This window comes from Parus major, chromosome 2 (assembly GCF_001522545.3).
Source record: "Parus major isolate Abel chromosome 2, Parus_major1.1, whole genome shotgun sequence".
In the NCBI taxonomy this organism is placed as follows: domain Eukaryota; kingdom Metazoa; phylum Chordata; class Aves; order Passeriformes; family Paridae; genus Parus; species Parus major.
In genome coordinates, this window is record NC_031769.1 from 112,970,290 (window position 1) to 112,990,100 (window position 19,811).

Genomic DNA, 19,811 nt, shown 5'->3' on the forward strand with positions numbered 1-19,811 from the left:
GTTATACATCTGTCCTCAATAATTACTTTATTTCTTTGTACATTTGGTTGTTGTACCATGAAACAATCCCTTGAAGGCTTGGCTATCCAGAGGCTTCTAAGAACTGCCTTACAATATAGAGGTAGCACTGTGTTTCTATTAGGTGACTTTGTAACCTTGCTAAAGCAGCCAAATGTAGCTCTTCAGTACTTAAATTACAGTCCTACTCAAAGCAAGACAGTTCCATAGCCTGTGGCTCAGTGACTTCTGAGGGGTTTTCTTCTCTGTTTGAAACCAAGAGTTTTCTTTTTTCTCCTTTAAGTTAGTCCCTCTGATCTCAGCTTAGGATTTGATGTTGAATATACATTCTCCTCATGTACAGAGTTCCATAGTCCAAGCGTTGTTCCCAGTCCCACCTCACAGACCTCAAATGATATTCAGAGTTGCCTGAAAGGAATTCTGATATCATCAATTGCACAGGTGTTAAGTGATAGCATTGTCTGGAGCCAGTCCCTACAGAGGCTTGCTCTGGAGACAAGCCACTGATTAACCACTTTTTCTTTTTCTTTTTTTTTTCTTTGCTACAAGAACAAGCCAAAAAAGAATCCAGTTCATGTTTCAGAGTTTGGCTGTTTTGGTGAGAAAAATGACACCTTGGAGCCACAAATACAAGCAAGTTTTCATTAAAGCAGTGAAAGGTAAACCCAAATGCAAGGAAAAAATACATCTGCAAGAACTGTGATGCTGTTTTACTGCTGAGACATCATAATAATAAACATTTTAAAAGGTTAAACCTTAGTTTATAAATAATAAGATCAAGTTTCAAACACACATTGCCAAACAGCTGTTTGATGCTCTTCTCCCTTCACGCTAAGGTTACTCCATGTGTTCAAGAGCACAAAGCAAAGGCTCTCCTTACCTGAACACACTGAGGTTTTAGCTGCAGGCACTGGAAAGGCAGGTGAGGTTTCACAGCTAATTTACAGGGGTCTCAGTGACCAAGGTGCACCAGGCATAACAATCTGAGACCTGCTGCTGTAGATTAATACCACAATTTCAAAACAGCTCCTTGTGACAACATAAAAGAATCCAAACTTGGGATAAAGACAATGAAATGCAAACTACAGGCTCTCACCCACAGCAGTATTTCCTGGCCATGCAAAGACAGATAGCTATCCTGGCTGGTTGAGTGCTGCCACATGGCAGGCACCTTATACAGTATTTTCAGCCAAACTGTCCAAGACTGGTTTTGCAGTCTTGCCCCTGGAGCAAAGCTGACTTTGCTGGGTCACAGGGAGATGCCAAATATAGAGGAGGAATTTAAGACTTGTAGCTTTAGGACAGCTTCAATGCTCAATGAGAAAGAAATAATCACAAGGACTTGGGGGAGGGGGGGTAATGTTAGTGCTAAGTCTAGTGCTGGGAGGCTGCTGCTTTGCCAGGTACATGGATTTAATGCTGATGCCCAGACCGATGTTTAAAGGGGTGAGTCTCTCCCAGGAGCTTCCACAATCCCAGTAACACAGATCATGCCCAGCTTTGTGATGTATGTTAAATACATTGCCATAGCAAATGTGGTGGCTTCCCGCAAGCATCGCCTCTTTGGATAGATGTAGAGGGGAAGGGGCAAGACAATCGGCTAAATTTGGTGGCTCTGAAGTGGCCTGGGTACTCTGGTGGGGCAGAGCAAATTCACAGAGGTTGCCTTAAGTTGAAGGGTTTTAAGCCCAACATTAAAATGGGTCATACGATTCAAGTCCGTTATTTCAAGGCTTTCAGTCAGTAAGCAGAAGCTTCTTGTAAAAATACTGCTGAATTCAGCCTAAGCTGAACAGAACACATAAACTATGGGGCAACCCTGTAATATTTCCTTGGTATAAGGAGTCCAACACTGACAAAATAAAAGGAGACTATTTTCAGGTGAGACTTCAGAAAGTTTGGGACTTTAGTCTGTGTTTATTTGTAATGAATGTTTGATATTTGATAGTCTTATGTTACAGCTCAGATGTTGCTCACTTATAGCATGCCCCCAAACCACACAAAGCCTGAATTTTATTTTTATTTTCAATATAAGTACTTGTGAAGGAACTTTAAGTATTTACCCATGACCATATGTCTAACAATTTAACACAAAAGCTAGTAAGCCAGAGTTGAGCCTAATTTGAGAGGAACAGCATGCACAACTTCTCTGCTGAAATTGTATCTAGGACTACACAAGGACAACTGACAAACACCTTCCTCACTGGAGTCTGTGCACCCTTTAGATAAACTGCTGTTTCTCATAGATTAATCAAGTAATTGGAAGAAGCTCTTCCAGCTTGCCTGGGAAACCACACACTTTGTTAACTTGGGGATACCTTAACAAAGAATATGATTCACTTCGAACTTGTAAAACACAAACACTTTAGACTTAAACATTTTGGAGGAAACCAAAATGAAAAAAAACCCAAAACAAATTTATCAACTTTTGCAGCTTGGATTACTTTCCCATGCATACATGCATGCATACATACATCTGCACACTAATATTCAACAGAGTTTAAGCAATGTCCTGATTTTTAGAAACTGTGACTCCTCAGGTTTTCTGCACTACTTAACACATTAAGCAGAAACCCGGCATATGAAATCCATTCTTCTTTGTACGTGGCAGTTCAGTGCAACAGTGAGAATCAGCCCCATGAGTAAACTATCAAGGGATCAATTCAAATGATTTCCAGCTCAGCCACAGCAGCCATTACCATAGGCCTGTTTTCAGAGTGCTCAGCTGACAGCTGATGTCTGTTCAGTCCCCTCTGAGGCAAACTAGCTTTGTAGCGGGTGATCTTGTGGTACAAATATCCCCAAATGAAACAATGCTGAGTGATGACAATGACAATGAAGAAGAGAATTGTTCATTACATTTTTTACAAATACTTATTTCTCTGAAAAATGACTTGAGGACATGCAGACCATTACAATAAATAAATAAAATGACAGAAAAATAAAAATACCAGGCAAGTTGGTACACCTTTATTAGGAGTAGAGAAAGTTCATACTGAATTACCTGGGATACAGCACATGAGCAGGAACTTGAAACTTCACACTACTGCTAGGGTCTGTTGTTTTCAACACCATTATCTCCAGTGTTGTTCAAAACAGAAATACAGCGTTGCTGTTAATTTGCTAAAGGCCCCAGCTCACACTGATAAGCACCAGTTAATCTTCCAATATACTTCTCAAACTATTAAGTACAGACTAAATTTTGTAGCAGAGTTTATCTTGCTGTCCCACTTGCTGCCTGTTTGTGATCGCCAATCCTTGCCGTGTGAACAGCAGCTGCCACTTTGGAAAACTTAATTTCTATCCGATTATATAGAATGTTTTGATTTGCAAAGCAGGGAAACCAACAGCATGTACCTGCTCAGCTCTTGCTCATCCAGCAGTAGCTCTGCATCAGTTCTGAATTTCTCTGTCAAAAAACACTTTTTATCCTAGGGCATACTTGTATGTGGAAAGGAAAAGGTGTAAAGAACGAAGGAAAGAAAAGGGGAAAACCAGAATAGCCTTCCTCTTCCACTCCTGAAGGACAGTGAGACCAGGCATAGAGGATACTACAGAACCGTTTTCCTGTACTTCTGCAAATTTTGGAAAGAGGCAGTTACAGGAGAGAGAGAAAGGAAGATGTCTGTGGCTCTGAATTTAACAAGGAAATTCTGGAGGGATTGCATCAAGAGTAACACAACAGATGTCATCTGTGCAATCCCATTCCAGTTACTGCAGAGGCTAGAGGCTATCTGCTTGGAAGGAGGATGTATTAAATCAGTAACAGTGGGTGAGACCAGCTAGGACAGCAACACAGTGAATGGGGTGGTTTCTCTTGAGGGGTTGCGTGTGGGGTATGTGCTTGTGGGTGGTTATAAATTGTTTTGCAGGGCATTTCATATCATAAAGCATGTGTTGAGCTTTTGACTCTCGATATAACAAGGCCAACCCTCTCAAACAAGTTAGACACCTGTGGCACAGAAGTGGTAAGTCAGCTCAGAGGAATGGGGTAGGAATCACAAGAAAGGAAAGATGTGGTGAAGGAAAAAGCCAGCAACTCTCTAACAGTCATTTCCCTCCAACTGGGTTACAGCAAGGAACCTAAAAAGCCAAGATTTGGAAAAGAGAGGAAATCAAAAGCAGGGAAACACAGACAGGGCTGAAGAAGTTAACAAAATATGTTCCAAAAGGCAATGAAATGTGAAATGTCACTCTTTTACTTTCCTGGCAAAAAGTCTATGCTAGGGAACACCTGCGTGGAATGGGCAGAGGTAACTTTCTGCAGTAGTGTGCAGGCTGCTTTGTCTGGCTGCCAGGCACCTCTTCCCCCAGCACTAGCCTGGCTTCCTCAGAAGTCAGTGCCACAGCCAGATGGACTTCTACGGGATCAAAGCAACCGAGTTTCCCCTGAAACATGCCAAATACTGTGTCTAGTACATGCCACACCCTCCAAGTTTGTCCTGAAAGCTACAACAAACGATGTATGAGACTTGCATGAACCTGCAATGATGGGGAATCACTCACTATGTGTCCCAAAGGAATGGTCCCACTATGGATACCCCATACTTACCTTCCAGTGTCTCACAGTGTTTCAAAAATGCAATTTGATGGCAAACTCAGTTGCTTCCTTCAGTTCAGATCTGTCTTGTCACAGACACAGTAGCATCATCCCATTTGTTCCTTGGTGAAATCATGAAATGCAGATATTTCTGCTTTAAGATTTTCTGAAAAACTGACATTTTACCAGTCATAAATTATAAAGACAATTATGCCTTTAAACTACACCCAGCAAAACTGGATGTACTCTGTAATTACTTCTTGTAATCCCAAACACGCAGATCAAGATTATCTATTGAAATGCCAGGCATAAGTTATTCATTAACTAAAACCATTCTGTAATTTTATTGATATATTTTGTGGAGTTCACATATTTTTGTACAGCAAACATAACACTGTAGGCCACAAGAAGCTGCAGCACTATTGTTTAATAGCAGCAAGGTATATTTTATAATCAGGGTATGTGGACAATAAATAGTCTGTTTCTTTGGATGTGAATGTTTAAAATGAAGTTCTGCTGCAGCTTCATAACGTGATTGCTATTTTACAGAGCTTATACACAAAAATATATATGCAATCTTTTTGTCTATATTTTATACAAATACAACAGTAGTTTGTGAATACATTTTAAAGTACATATACATGAAAAGCAACTCAATTTCCCATATCACAGGATAGCAAATTTTAAATGCAAGAAACATATACAAATTCAGTCTGGAATGCAGGGTTTTCTGTGTTCTTTTTTTTTCTCTATTTTTTTTTTTTTTGACTCAAAACTTTTATCATTAAAAACATTTTAGCATACAAGTCCAAAAAATTTTTCTACTAGCTAAAAATCAGCAATCCGAGTCAGGTTTGGGTGTGACATCATTCACCAATATACTCTTCCTAGTTTTTGTCTAAGGCTTTTAGTAACATATAGTATGTTCTTCACTCCACACCATATAAAAAGCCCACATTTAACATTAACTAGCAGTCACCTATTTTTGTGAACAAGAGCTGGGCTTGTCAGCGTTTAAATTTGCATGTCCAAAATTTTACTTTTGCAAGTGCATATGAATACATTGTGGTGTTGCACAAAGTTCATTAATGACAAATTCAGTCACAGTATAAAAATATATCATACAACTATAGGTCTAGTATAGTCCTTTTTTTTCTATGGGTAAAAATACATCTGAATGAGACAGGGAGGTTTGTAGCACCATGAGAGGAGTTGTATCCCAAGTTACATTAGCAGCATGATCCAATATAACAATATTGCAGGAGTGTTTCTGAGGAGATAAACATTCACTCTGGTTCAACTGTACCACTGAAGCTTATACTGAAAAGTGTTTACATATGATTAGCAATAGTTCTGTGTCACTTCCAGGGCTAGATAACTGTTATCAAAAGACACTGCCTTCCAACAAAAGTAAGACACCCTTATTGCATAAAAGCTTTGGGACTACCCAAACACATTTTGAACTACTGTGGCATTACTTGTAAGTTGAGCATGATGCTAAGTAAGCTGTGGTTTAAACTGTACACTGGGGGGAAGCAGGACGGGCAGCTAAGCCTATAATGGTTTACTACATACCAGATAAGTACATATATTTCAGAGGCTTATCTATAGACTGAGAAGAATACAGGAGATGCTGCTAAACCAGTGTATGAGACAGACATAACAAAGGATGCAGGATCCCCTCAACATTTATGGATGCAGGATCAGGCCCAAAGTTAACTTCAGACAGCAGCATAGCGATGATAGGATGTGGTAAAAAAAAATCTGTATCAAATACTGCATGTTAAATATTTTTGACAAAGTTTACCATCGAGAACTCCAGAAGACACAGTTTGCAAACGGTGAGGACAAACTCCTAATTGTTTCTGACTGGTATTCAAAATGGCAGTAGAAGACAGTGTAGTTTGAAACATGTAAACCTAGTAAAAACCATTGTAAAACCCTTAAGAAAGACACACTGGTTCTGTGCAATATAGCAAATTGATAAGAAAACACTGTAAAAATGTACCTGTTTAAAATTACAATGTCTACCATTTTGTACACAAAGCATTATACCAAAGGCCTACATATATGTAATCTAATGGCACTTGAAACAAATTATAATAAAAGGTTTTATAATAAAAAGCATAACCTGTAAGAAATTTTCTTAAAAGGTTTAGGTTTTCTTTTTTTGAAAGTGCTATATCTTGTAATATGTGTAACATAGAGGTTGACCAAGCTTTATTTTAAAAAATATTGGCCTATAATACAAGTTTAGCTCACTAGGCAAATGATCCTGAAAATATGTACTCTTAACATTCATTATTAGCTTAATAAAGCAATCAGCTCTGGCTCATGTTTCAGTCAGTATATGGTTTTTAAAAACCGCTACTGCCAAATTAACAATAAATCACTCTATTCCACAATTTACTACTAAATAAAGCACAAGCAACAAGTACACAAAAATATATATATTTAAAAAAAAAAAAAAAACAACAACAAAACAACCTTACTAGAAGTTTAGAAGTTGCACAAAGAGTGGTGCATGATCAGCCAGCCCTCCCCCCTCCCACCAAGAATCCAAGGGAAATCAAGAAAATGGGGTTTAAAAACTGATGGTTTAGTAGTGGCCAATATTGGCTCTCCCTAAGCGGTGCTCAAGAGCACTCTGGTGGTATTGGTATTGCTTAAAGGGTCAGTCTGCTTCCACGTTACCCTACATCCCAGTTCAGCTGCAAACACTCTGAGTGCAGCCACCCACTGAAACCCTGACTGAATGAGGTTCAATATCTTGTCTGAGGTCTCTATTTCTCAAGTGAAATGTACATCTAACTCCAAGTGAAATGTCAATCCCTTTTCAGGAAGCTAAGGCACGAACAAAGTAGTAAGGGTTCTGGCTACGCACTAAGAAATGGGTGTTGGCAAAGTGTCTGTGGGTTTTGTTTTTTATGAAGTCCTTTGGCAGCTGGGGCCGATAACAAAGTGGCTCCAGACTGGGTATTTGTGTGCCAGAGGCTGCCCAGGGAGGGCAGCGCTGCCCGGCCACACTGCTGGGCCAGCTGCAGGATGCCAAGCACTCACAGCTTTCCTCTGCTGCAGGGAGAGTCGCAGATGCTCAGCTCCACGGGGGACATAACCCACCGGAGGAATCAAGTCCATTTATCTTCACCTCAGATTAAAAGGATTGAGAATAAACCCAAGTTTTTCTTAGGTGCGTTACGGTCATATAAACTAGAGTTACATTCGGTTGCATTCAGCTTGTGCTCTGTTCATCTGTGTTTTTCTTTCCTTTAGAAAGGTGAATGGAAAAAAAGCAATATTGAACAAATCATTCAACTAAAGATGTAAGTAAGCGAGCAATCTGTTTCACAGAAACCAGAGGAAGCAGTCGTGAAGCAGAGCTAAATGCCCACTTTGAGATAACATGCTCCTAAACCCAAAATCTAGGAGTAGTTTGCAGAATTTCAAAAGGTATTTTCCTTATTAATACATCCTTATTTTAATGCCTTTGGAACACAAACACATTTATAAAAATGTTATTTTTTCAGTAATAAAATTTAAATACACATATGTATAAAATAGTAAAACTACACCTGCATATTGCTCCTAGCATTAAAAAAAACCAGTAGGAGCTACTGATAAAACATCCGGAGCATGAGCTCCTTAAATGGGAGCAACTTTTGTTTCTGTGAAGTATATTTAGTTTAACCACTTAAAACCTTATATGAATCCTCATTATTGTTTAAGAGATACTAATGTACTCCATATCCATTTTTTAATTCCTTGTACAAAAATGACAAGGAAAATAATGTTATTGTTGAATTACAGCAAATCTAGTTTGCTTTTATGCATCACAGGGTTGGTTGTTTTTTTAGGGTTTTTTTTTTCCTCTTTTGGTTATTAGGGATTGGGGAATAGAATATATTGCATTAGGTAAAAGTGGTGTAAGCAATATGCTTTTACTTCACTCCTAAGAGTCCTGTCTTTAAATCTTGGCAATGGGCAAAAAGTCCCTAACCAAGTACCCAGGTGTAGAAAGTGTGATTAACATCTAACTTGTTGCTTAGGAGGACATAACACACCATGTAACACAATTGAAAAGATCACTCCAATAAAAACAAAACAAAACAAAAAACAAACTGGTAGTTGCAAATTTACATTCACTTTCTGACTGCACACTAGTTTTGAACTGAAAATAGGTACACACTTTCTGGCTGGACTTGATCCACCCTTTGGCGGTGGCAGCGGGGAGAAGACTGATGCCTACAAACGTGAAAACACTACTGGAAGGTTCCTATGCAGTACTCTTTCTATGCTACTAAAGAGAAAAAAAACAGCAAGTTAAGAATTAAAACAAAAACTGCGACAAAATATTCTGCATTACTACATTACAACACTTTTATATTTCAAGATCAGCCATTAATTTTGCCTGTTTCCCTATACCAGAGTCACGAAAGCAGAACAACACAGTTTCAAATTCAACTTGAAACATGTCATTTAGGCAAGCAGAGATTCTCTGTTGAAATTCTGTTCAGCCCTAATTTTAGAGAATTATACAATTTATTTTTTTTCTTCTGTTATCCATAACAGGCCACCAAAATTTAAGCCAGAAAATGGCAAAATTCTTAAACAACTTTTATAATGACTTCAATACAAGTCAAAATGCTATATATATGTACATGTGTATATATGGACTTCTATATATACACACACAAGTTTTCAGAAAAATCTGAATTCTATATTTATTTTTAAAATTTAGATTTGTCATTGTAGAACAGGTCAAATGTGTCACCATTTGGGAAGAGGACTCATTTGGAAACAGACTGGAGAATTTTTTTCCCAAATCTCAGGAATCCTTGTGATACATATTTTAAATGGATTATTTGCAAATAGTAAAATATATTAAAAGGTAAAAGTGGCAGTTCTGCCACTGACATCAATAAAACAGAATAGCTGGTATGGTTGAAAAAGTTTTAAAAACGGGATGAGTGTTGTGAGATTGCTTGGGATGACTTTCTACTGAACATTTTAAATGTGTAAATTGGCAGTGAAAATGAAAACAATACAATGAGACTGTTTAAAAAAAAAACCAACAAACCAAAGTAAACACAGCTGAGAATAAACACTTTCAAAACACTTAAAAAAAGTTAATTTAAATTTCTTACTGGCTTCATGAGATTGGTACTGTACAAAAGCAGAGAATTTATAATGTCTTATAGTAGGCACTAAGTTAAAAATGGTCACCTAAGGCATTTCTACAAATAGACAGTTAACAAGCCAGCTTTGTACATCCTATTGGAAAGCTTGATGAAATCGTGGTAGGGTGGTGGTTGTGCTTAGACTGCTTGTGAAAGCTGCTGACAATGAGTGCAGAGACCCAAGACCTATACTATTGCTAGGATCTTGTGGATCCTGGGTTTGTGGTGGAAGTTGAGTCATAGAAGAATGTGCCTCCTCTTGCGTATAACTCATCCCGAGGTTCCCCACTGAAACAGAAGGATTATAAGGAGGGCCATTTACAGGTATGAAGTTGAACAGCTGAGAAAAGTCCAATGATGGGGCGTTTAGAGGTTCGCTAATAGGAACGGAGCCCTTGGAAAGGGAAACTTCCCCAGACCCATCATCTAGTGGACCTACTTGCGGATCCAGCCCTAGTTTTGATGAAGATGCTTGAGAATCCTGGGATGAAGAAGGCATACCACTTTGCAACTCCATTAAGTAACTTTCAATTTCCCCTTTCAATGGCTGTTCTTTTTCAGGCATAGAAATTGCGTATGAGGTAGTACCGAGCGGATATTTCAGCGATAGCTGGTGAGAAGGGTGGACAGACTCCATATCTATTGGACAAGGCATTCCCAATGGTAACGATGTGGCAACCATTTGGTGTGCAGATGCAGAACTCTGCATGGACTGAATCTGAGTGTTGTAGAGATTTAATTGCAAAGTGTTTGTAAATGGCTTTGATGTCAGTTCACTGGAAGGTAAAGACATCACTGGAAGCAGCTCATCCTTAATAGGCACAGAAACATTGCAGGTAAAGGGATCTAGAAGGTCCATTGGCTCTGTTTTGACCTTCAAAAGTTCTTGGTTGTGACTTTTCTTCATGTGGCGCGTGAGGTGATCCTTCCGCCCAAATCTCTGTGCACAGTACTGACAGAGGAAGTCCTTTCTTCCAGTGTGCACTACCATGTGTCTGCGGACATCCTTTCGGGTGTAGAACCGACGATCACAGTGTTCACACTGGTGCTTTTTCTCCTTCACTCCACCCGATGACTTGCCTGCATGAGTTTTTAGGTGCTCCAGCAGCACTCCTGTGCTTTCAAAAGTCTGCAAACATACCTTACAGGTGAGGTCACCACTTGTTGCAGCATGCAAAGCCAGGTGACGTTTGAACCCAAGCTTGGTATTGTAGTTCTTTCCACATTCTTCACACTTAAAGGCCTCTTTGTTGGGATTGTGTGTATGTAGGTGATTCTTTAGGTGATCTTTTCGGTGAAACATTTTCTCACAATAATTACACTTGTGGGTTTTCTCAGGAGAATGAGTAGCCATATGCCTTTAAACACAGATATATTCTGTAAGTAATTATTTTGATCAAAAAACACACGTGCTCATTTTTTAATGGCAGCTAAATACTACACTAAGGGCTGCTTTGCAACAGAACCTTTTAACTGAAAGCTTGACACTACAAAGACAGTTTGACAAATTTAAATATAGCAAAACGCGAGCCATTTCTCTTAAATTGACACTTTAGTTTTGGTGGGTTTTAGCTACTGTAACAGGGGTATATGGGCAAGTATGAAAGTACTCATGTAAAAGTCCATAGCCAAAGAACTTTCAGTCCATACTCTTTTTCTTGTGACAATTCCTTATACAAATGAAAATTCTACGCTCATTAAAAACAAAACAAAACAAAACAAAAACAAACAAACAGAAAACAAAAGCAGAAAACAAATTAAGAAACAAAATCAAAGACATTAGCTTGCAAACTTAGGTAATTTAGAATTCTAGAAACAATCCAATGGCTACTTTAATTAACACATCCTCTCTGCAATCAGCTGAAGGCGTACAGAAATATATACTTTTACACGGCTTAACACGGCCAACATAAAATAGATAATATAATCTGAAAGATAAATAGAGTTTAATACCTTAGTAATTTGTACTTAGAAACAAAGGCCTTGGTGCAGTCTTGTTGTGTGCACTTGTAGGGCCTCTCTCCTGTGTGAGAGTATGAGTGAACCTTTAATTTCTCAACACTGTTAAAGGCCTTGTCACACAGTTGGCAAGGAAAGTTTTTTCTTGGTTTGGTTTCACCACGCTTACGTTTCCCTGAAGGGACTTTCTGGGTATCTCTTACTTCTGACAAATCACCAGGAATGACAGTGGCCATCGCAGCCTAAACCAGGCCTTCTTGTTGGACACTTGGGAATTGCCCAACTCCACTAAATGATTTAGCTTTAGATGGCTTCTCAAGTTTCATGTGGTCGTAAAAGAAAGCAAAAGGGGACTGGAAAAAAAAAATAAGAAACAACTAGTTTGTAACTAAACTTAGATTTTGAAGTTTACTTGCTATGTGATGCTTCTGAATAAAACTTAAAAATAAAGTTAGGTTCAGCTGGTCTAACGTAATACCTACAGGTTTCTTTATACTATTTGCTGCAACTCTTAAAATGCATTGCTCAGGATGAACAGATCCACATATGCCCTGAAATCACACCTCAAAACCTTCCCCTCAAGCACTGATGGAGAACAGCAAAGTTTCTGTCAGATTAAGGGAGGCATGAGGCAAAGAGCCTACCTACCCAGGCACCTTTTGGCAGTTTCCGATTTCAAAGCAATTACAGCCGCGCCTGTGGTGTTTGCACAGACATCCTCACACACACACACACACACACACACACACACACACACACACAGCTATCGAAGTCTGTAAGCCTCAAAACATTTGAAAACCTGCACAAAACGCAGCAGTACCCATGCTGGCACTAGGGAGGGCAAAGCTCATGTTCCCTTTCAGATGTACCTCCTTCCCCGTGATTACTGCACATCTACACATCTACTCTAGCAAAATGCATGCACTGACAATGATGCCTAACACCAGGTGAAATTCTCCTGTAAACTCACCCTCTGCTAACAGACTTGATCTATGAGCGACAGAAGTCCCACAGATTAGGGTTGGATTAGACAGATCAGGGTTTTATCAGCCCAGTTCTGGAGACCCCCAGCCTCCTCATGCTACCCTGGAAGACATGAAGGCTGTAAGCATTCAGACTCAGGCTAGCTCAGGATGGAGGCTCCAAGTCCTGCCCTGCAGCATAGCAAAATGTGAACTAAACCGGAGGCTTTCATAGTCAGGAGGTGCATGATGTGACTTGTGTCTGACTTGTGGGTGAGAAGCTTTCAATTTGTCATCTGGTATCATATAGTGGCAACTGAGCACCTGCCATCACAGGGCACTCAACAGCTCATCTTTGTCAGGGGTTGCTGACAGCTTCGCTTCATCCTCGGAGCACAACTGCTACTATAGATACCAAAACCCTGCGCTACCCACAGTGGGAAGGGTGGAGCGTGAGGTCTGCAGCAGCAGGGACAAGGAGGACAGCAGGACAGCACTCAGTGCAAGCATTTGGGAGGGCTGGAAAGCCCCAAAATTTAGCTTTTCTCCCTTGAAAGTGCCACCACCCACCCCCAGCCCCGGAGTCGTGGCTGGCAGCTGCTATCCCCTCCGGTCTCTGCCGTGCAGCTGCGCAAGAGGCGGCCGGGCCGGGCGGCACCGGGGCCGGGCAGCGGCCGGGCCAGGGCTCGGCGGCCGGGCAGCAACACAGCCCCGGCAGCAGGGCCGGGGAAGCCACAGCTGCTGGGACAGGTGGAGCTGGGCAGCTGGAGCCGGGCAGGCACCACCAGGCTGCAGCTGCTCCAGCCCAAAGCCACCTCCCAGGAAAACAAACCGGGCTCTTCCCTGCTGGCAGTGAGGGAGCTCCAGCTTTAGCTGTCCTCTCACCCCTGCTGAGGGAGGGAGCCAACTGCTCCAGAGAAGAGTGGAGAGCAGTGCCCAGGTGTGCTGGGGGGGAAACTACACACTCCTTGCAAGTGTCCCAGCACGGTCCTGGAAGAAAGTGAGAAGGAAGGAAAGCCTGTGTTTTCTTCAGTGCCTGGCAGGACAGTAGAAGCAAGGAGAGGAAGAAGGGGAAGTGCCTCTTTCATATTTGCATTTTAAGAAATCCTCAGACTGAGACTTTCATTTAAAATGTGTATACAGAGTATGTCTTTGTCTAAGCCTTTTCCTCCCTCCTCCCCATTTTCCCTTGTGTTTAGAGGAGGGGAGAAGTACTGGCACACCAAGATGGAAATCTGCTTCCTTTCATCCCTGAAGTCCTTGAATGACAGGTTAAACTATGCTACCCCCTTTAAACAAGCAGCTTTGCAAGACCACCTTATTCCCTTAAATTTTATAAGAAAACACTAACTTCTTTTAAAGATACCTAGTGAGAGAAAAGGCATGTCTTTAAGGTCTGTCTTGATTTCAGATTTGTCTCAAACTCATTCTCACTCGTGGGATGAAGCCTGGAGACATCAGTTCCATGAGTGGGAAAATGCACAGGTCTTCAAAGTATCAGCTTAATTTTATTTTCTGTCTCATAATCAACAATCTAGTTTGTTAATTCTATTTCATAAGAAACAGTTGTTTGGAGACCTAGGAGCAATAATTTTTTTTCAATAAAAAGTAAATGAAGACCAGTTCAAAAGGCTTCAGTGAAGCCACCAATGTTACCAAAAAGAGAGACTGATTCACATCAAAGTTGTGATATATCTGTGGATTGCAAGGTATTTTTTTTAATATAGGCTTTAATCACAACCCAGTAATAAAATTAATTTTGATCTTCTGTTAATGGACACACTGGTCTTCAATGCATATTGGCCTGAATGTAGAATGAAATTTTATTTTAGTCTAATCTTTCCTGACAAATGAAGTTCAGGGGGGAGAAAAAAAATCCAACCTGACCTACACTTGCACAGGGTACTTTTATACCATGCAGCCACCTGCATGAGACCCACAAGAGCTGAGAGCACAGCAGTCACAGCCCTCACAGCATGGCCAGGGCACACTTACAGCCCCAACAGGGTACAAGGCATGCAGCCCCTCTGGCCCCCCTGCCAAAGCCATACCTAGCCCGAGACAGGGCAGGCAGGGTTAGCAGAAAAGGCAAGGGAACAGCCTCCACAGCCTGCTGCATGAGAGTGGCACCACTTCGGCCATGCTGGGTCCAGAGCTCAGCAGCAAGTGGACTCTGTGCCCAGACAGTGACAAGAGAAGCAGGGACAGCAGGAAAGATATTGAGAAGGAGGATGAGCCACCACAGGGAGGGAAAGTGGACAGAACCAGGATGGGGGTGTAGGGTTAGGGAGGCTCAGGGAGTGCTGCACAGGCATTGGGAATATCTAAGGACATGAACATAGGGGTTAGCTGGTAACACTGGTGTGGGTGGGAAGGAACTGAACATGCATCAAGCTGGGGTGATGCAGCATATGAGGCCATGCAGAAGGGTGCTCTGCAGCATCTGATGTGATGTCAGAAGCAGCCTTTGCTGTGAAACAGCGTATTAAGCTGAACAAATTAACATCTGACAATTTCTCACTCCGCAATGCAAAGATCGTATCTCGGGCTGGAGACCATCCTAAATTCAGGCCAATATAACATTACTGTTATCTTCCCCAAAACTTCAGGTAACCTAGCTGCTGCACCAGTCAGAACATTCACAGGGACAAAGAATTTGGGTTTTGTTTCCTCTACAATCAAAACTAATTAAGCTGACTTTGAACTGTGTTTAAGTGTCCTTAAAAATGCATGATTAGAACAAATATAGTGTGGATCCAATCTTTGACAATGACAGCCTTTTATTTAAAAACATGTATGCACTATTATCTAAGTATCACTTCTCAATAGGTGAAGCAATTAAGAACGTCAGTATTGATCTCTCAATAGCAAATAACCACTTTTTTTTCCTTTTTTGGGGTGTGGATATATAGACTGAGCAATGGAGATAAAACTTTAAAAAACCACTGATCCTCAAATATTAAATTTTCCAAAGACCAGCTGAAAGAATTTTATGAGTAATATTGCCTTTTTGTGTCTTAACATATTATCACTTAAAATCCACATTCTTACTGGTGCTTTCACAACTGCAGGATGAATGATTATATGCAGTATCAAATATAACAAACACATTACACAAAAGCTTATATATAATACTATTTTTAAAGAAGCATATACTTAAAGCAGGATTAAAGCAGCCTCTGTTCAATGCACACCTGATGTTTGCCCACTAAAGTCCTCAGATTTTGGTCTTAACCAGTTCCGCTGACTCTTCTTGGAGGAAACCAGAATCCAGTACTTCCCATTTTTACTGGTCTGAAAAACAAAAGGAACAATGGACTAGACTCCAGCGAAACCAGTGCATTCATAAAGGCTCTGATGCGGCAAGACCAGGGATTGGAAAGAATTGGAAAGGAAAAGTTAAAAGGGACAGATCCAACCCATGCACAGAACATTATATACTGTTAATTATAAACTGTAGGAATCATTCTTGCATTATCAGTAGTGATTATGCACTTCAATTTGCAGTATACTTACATAATTTCAACTAATGCTATGCTGGACAGTGACACATAAAGAGATAAAATTAGACAAAAGCAAAGGAGTTTTCATAAAGTTAAAAAAAAATTAAAATCCACAGACCACAAATAATTTAGATGTAACAGCAAAATATGTGAAATGCTGGGCCCAGACTTGAGTTTCTTACTCAGAAAGGACTGAATAAGAGAAGATTCTGGATTAGGCCCAACTGTACTAGAACCTAATGCCTTCATTCTGCTTAATTATACAGGAAATAGCAGCTTAAAAGGTGACCTGCAAAGGAAAATAAAATTAATTTAAAAAAAATAATAAAACCTCTTAATGATGAACGTGCTACAGGTAAATCCCAGAAGAGGGCAAGTCTAGGTATGCCTGAGCAAACTGAGAGGGCCTTTTTGGAATTTCCCTTATATCTCCCTTTTCCCTGCCATCATCCTTTTGTAAATTTGCAGCAGGTCTTCCTTTTCTGCTAGAAGGCCTCCTGGATGACACAGGTATACACAGAAAACATGTTCAGTGCCTCATTGTAATGGGGAGGTTTATCCTGTCCAATTCTTCCAGATGTGTAAGGGCAAAGCCCTATACAGAGCTCATACCCCACAGCAGGCTGAAGCTGTTTGGCAGGAGCCCTGAAGTAATGTAACATTTCCCCCCACACAAAACATTTTCCTTTCTGGCTTCCCATTCATTACAGAAATCATTCTTCCTTTTGATACCAAGTTCAGCTCTGCACAACCCCAGCATTCTCAGTCGGTGAGCACAAATGTGAGCAAACAGGTGTCCCTAAACACCTATTAATGTCGAAAGTGCTTCAGAGCAACCGGTTGAAGCTCTCTGAGGGCTGAGGAACATTTATGTGGGGCTTTGTACATAGAGGCAGGAGGAAGAAACAGCTCCACTACTCAAAGAAAAAGTTCTGTTTCCAACTAATAAGCACAACCCTCACCTCCACTTTTTGGGGTCCCCAAATCACCTTGTTTAAGGGAGAAAATGCTGGTGACTCCCTACCTCCTCTTCCAGCAAGACCCTTATAAATCAGTTCCCCTGCAATGCCCATCTCAACATCTTCCACTATCACAAAGGAAGAGTTTCATTCCCCAGATGTTTCTATTCATGAACTACTATTGTTAAGTAGACAGTATTTAAGACAGACACATAGATGTAATGGACTAAGTCCTCATGGACTTAGTTCCTTCACTATTCACATTTACAGACTATTTCCTGTTTGCTCACCACACATCTAAAGTCACTCTAGCAAAAAGTAGATGTCCTCAGAGACAGGGAAGGACTATGGAATCAGGGGAAAATGAAGCAACTGGAACAAGTAAATAAACAAGATAAACACGAGAAGTAGCTAAAATGCTGAGAAGAATGAAGGAGGACAGTCAAGTGCTCTAATTCATTCATTACCCTACGAATACAGAAAAATCACAATGCAGTAGATCCAGGTGAGGGCAATGCTACACCTACAATTGGTAGATCTCAATTTCTACAGGGCCGTTATTATGTAAAGAGCTCAAGAATGTACACACAAAAGGGGCTATGTTTGTATGAATAATGAAAACATTTACTCCATTTGACAGGATTAAGTGAAAAGATAAAATAATTCCTGTGCTTTTTCAACAATAGGCATGTTATTGGATAAGAGTCTTTTCCTTATGCACAGAAGACAAAAGTTGTCCATAATAATGCTGATTTCTAGACCACCTTTCTCAGAAGCTTTTGGTGTTAGAAAATGTCTGAGGCATAATACTGGACAAAGATGTACCGTTCTCCTTGTAACTGCTTATAGTCATAGTGTTATTAAGCTGTTCATCTAGATGAGATAGGAAGAATTTTTAATGAATAACGAAGTTCAAAGTATTCTCCACATGATGCAGAGAAGCATCACACTGCAAAATGCATTGTCACATGCATGTGCCCAAAGCCCACTTGGGTACTAGTAACAAAACATGACTTCTCTAATTTTTCAGAATTCTTAGAATTCTTACAATTTATCAGATCTTTCAGAATTTGTGAAGCACTAATTCTGCTAAATCTCCAAACACCCTGATAATTCCAGGTTAAATAATATTTGAATTTCAACCAAAAAAAAGTGCTCTGAAACCCTTATGTGGAAGATAAAGAATATAAAATATAAATATAAAATAATGTATTCTTTTTTAATATTAAAGAGTATCACTGGGGTTTTTTTCCAAATTCACAGCTCCTATTTAAAAATCTCATAAAATACACTTGAAAATCTTTTAAAACATTTGATATCTCAGCTAAAAGGATAATGAAGACAATACAGAAATATAACCAATAATCCTCCTCCTAACTTGTATTTCATACATAAGAGGGTTCAAGCACACTAAAAGAAAATGGCAGTTTCATGGTTATTTTCTTCCAAAATAAGAGCAATAATGAGAACACAGTATTTGTCATTCTGTCTTTTATATAAAACAGAAAATCTAGCTTCAATTCCTGAAATCAATCAGTTTTAAACCAAAGGAAGGGTCCTAGAAATATTAGAATCATAACAGCAGTAGAACTCAGTGAGGAGTTAATAGCATTAGAATCATCATGGGTTTCAAATATTTCTTTAAGGAAACAAAATGGAAAGCGGTTACTTACCCTACGGGAACTGTGATTCTTTAAGAAGTGCTGTCCGCACAGATCCCAGGTGAGCACGTACTCACACGGACAGGACCAAGTCCTCTGAAGTCAGCTATGTCCATCCAGGCTGTGCCTGTGAACCCTCCCAGCTCTGCACAAGGCAAAGGACTCCCCAGCAGCGCCAGGCTCACCAGTGCCCCACCTAGCACGGCCAGCAGCAGTGGCAGCTCCCAGCTCTGCTCTTCACTCACACCATGGCACAAATCCACTCGCACGCACCTCTGCCACCAACGCGCTGCTCTGGCAAGTGGCAACCTCCCTCTCCTCCCCTGCTGCTCCCAAACCTGTGCTCCCACCTCCGGGGTTTGGGTGCTGATGTGACTTGAGCTGGCAAGGTTTGCTGTGGTTGATGAAAGGGAGGAGGGGCACGGGAGAGAAATACATGGGCAAGAGTTGATGGCCTAGCTGGAATTGTGGTGTGAGGTTTGGAAAGCTGAAACACCGACTGGCATCCTTGCTGACGAAGAAAGAGGATGAACAAGCACAACCCAAGGAAGCAAGGAGTTGCTGCTGCTCAGGGGAACAAACTAATCTCAGGACACCCCAGTACAACCTCCCTCAGGTTTGCCAGCAGAAAAGGCCCATTCAGAGTAAAGGACAACAGGTGACTTTTGGTGCCTCCACTGCCCATGTACCCTGAAGAGCCACCATTACTTGTAATTATTTTTCCTTTTTTCTGTACCAGGTGACTAACAGTCTAAAAAGCACTGAAAAACAGTCACCTGACTAAAAAGTACTGACAAATGAAATCTGCTCAGTAGGAACAATCAGGGATAGCTGGGGGAGCTGAGTTGGTGAAATCATCAGCAAGAGACAGTTGATGTAGCCACTCAGTGCGGCTCGGAGGAGCCAAAATGACTGTCAGACAGCATCTCTGTTTGTAGAGAGGCAGGCACTGGACCAGGTTGCCCAGGGAAGCTGTGGATGCCCCGTCCCTGGAAGTGTTCAAGGGGACAGGTTGCATAGAGCTTTGAGCAA

General features: G+C 40.7%; 1 protein-coding gene across 6 annotated transcripts in view; it reads right to left on the reverse strand.

Annotated features, from left to right (window-relative positions):
• Positions 1-4,871: 4,871 nt before the first annotated feature.
• Positions 4,872-19,811, reverse strand: part of PLAG1 (PLAG1 zinc finger) — a 51,329-nt gene continuing 36,389 nt past the window's right edge. For 2 of the 6 annotated variants that reach the window (XM_015618124.3, XM_015618123.3), the window contains exons 2-4: positions 15,851-15,950; positions 11,689-12,047; positions 4,872-11,093 (exon numbers count right to left, since the gene is read on the reverse strand). In XM_015618124.3, coding sequence (XP_015473610.1) covers positions 9,830-11,093; positions 11,689-11,930 — 1,506 coding nt within the window. In that variant the 5' untranslated portion in view covers positions 11,931-12,047; positions 15,851-15,950 and the 3' untranslated portion in view covers positions 4,872-9,829. Of the gene's footprint in view, positions 11,094-11,688; positions 12,048-15,850; positions 18,328-18,791; positions 19,802-19,811 lie in introns of those variants that run through there. The other 4 variants (XR_004496114.1, XM_015618121.3, XM_015618125.3 and 1 more) reach the window with 4 other exon arrangements.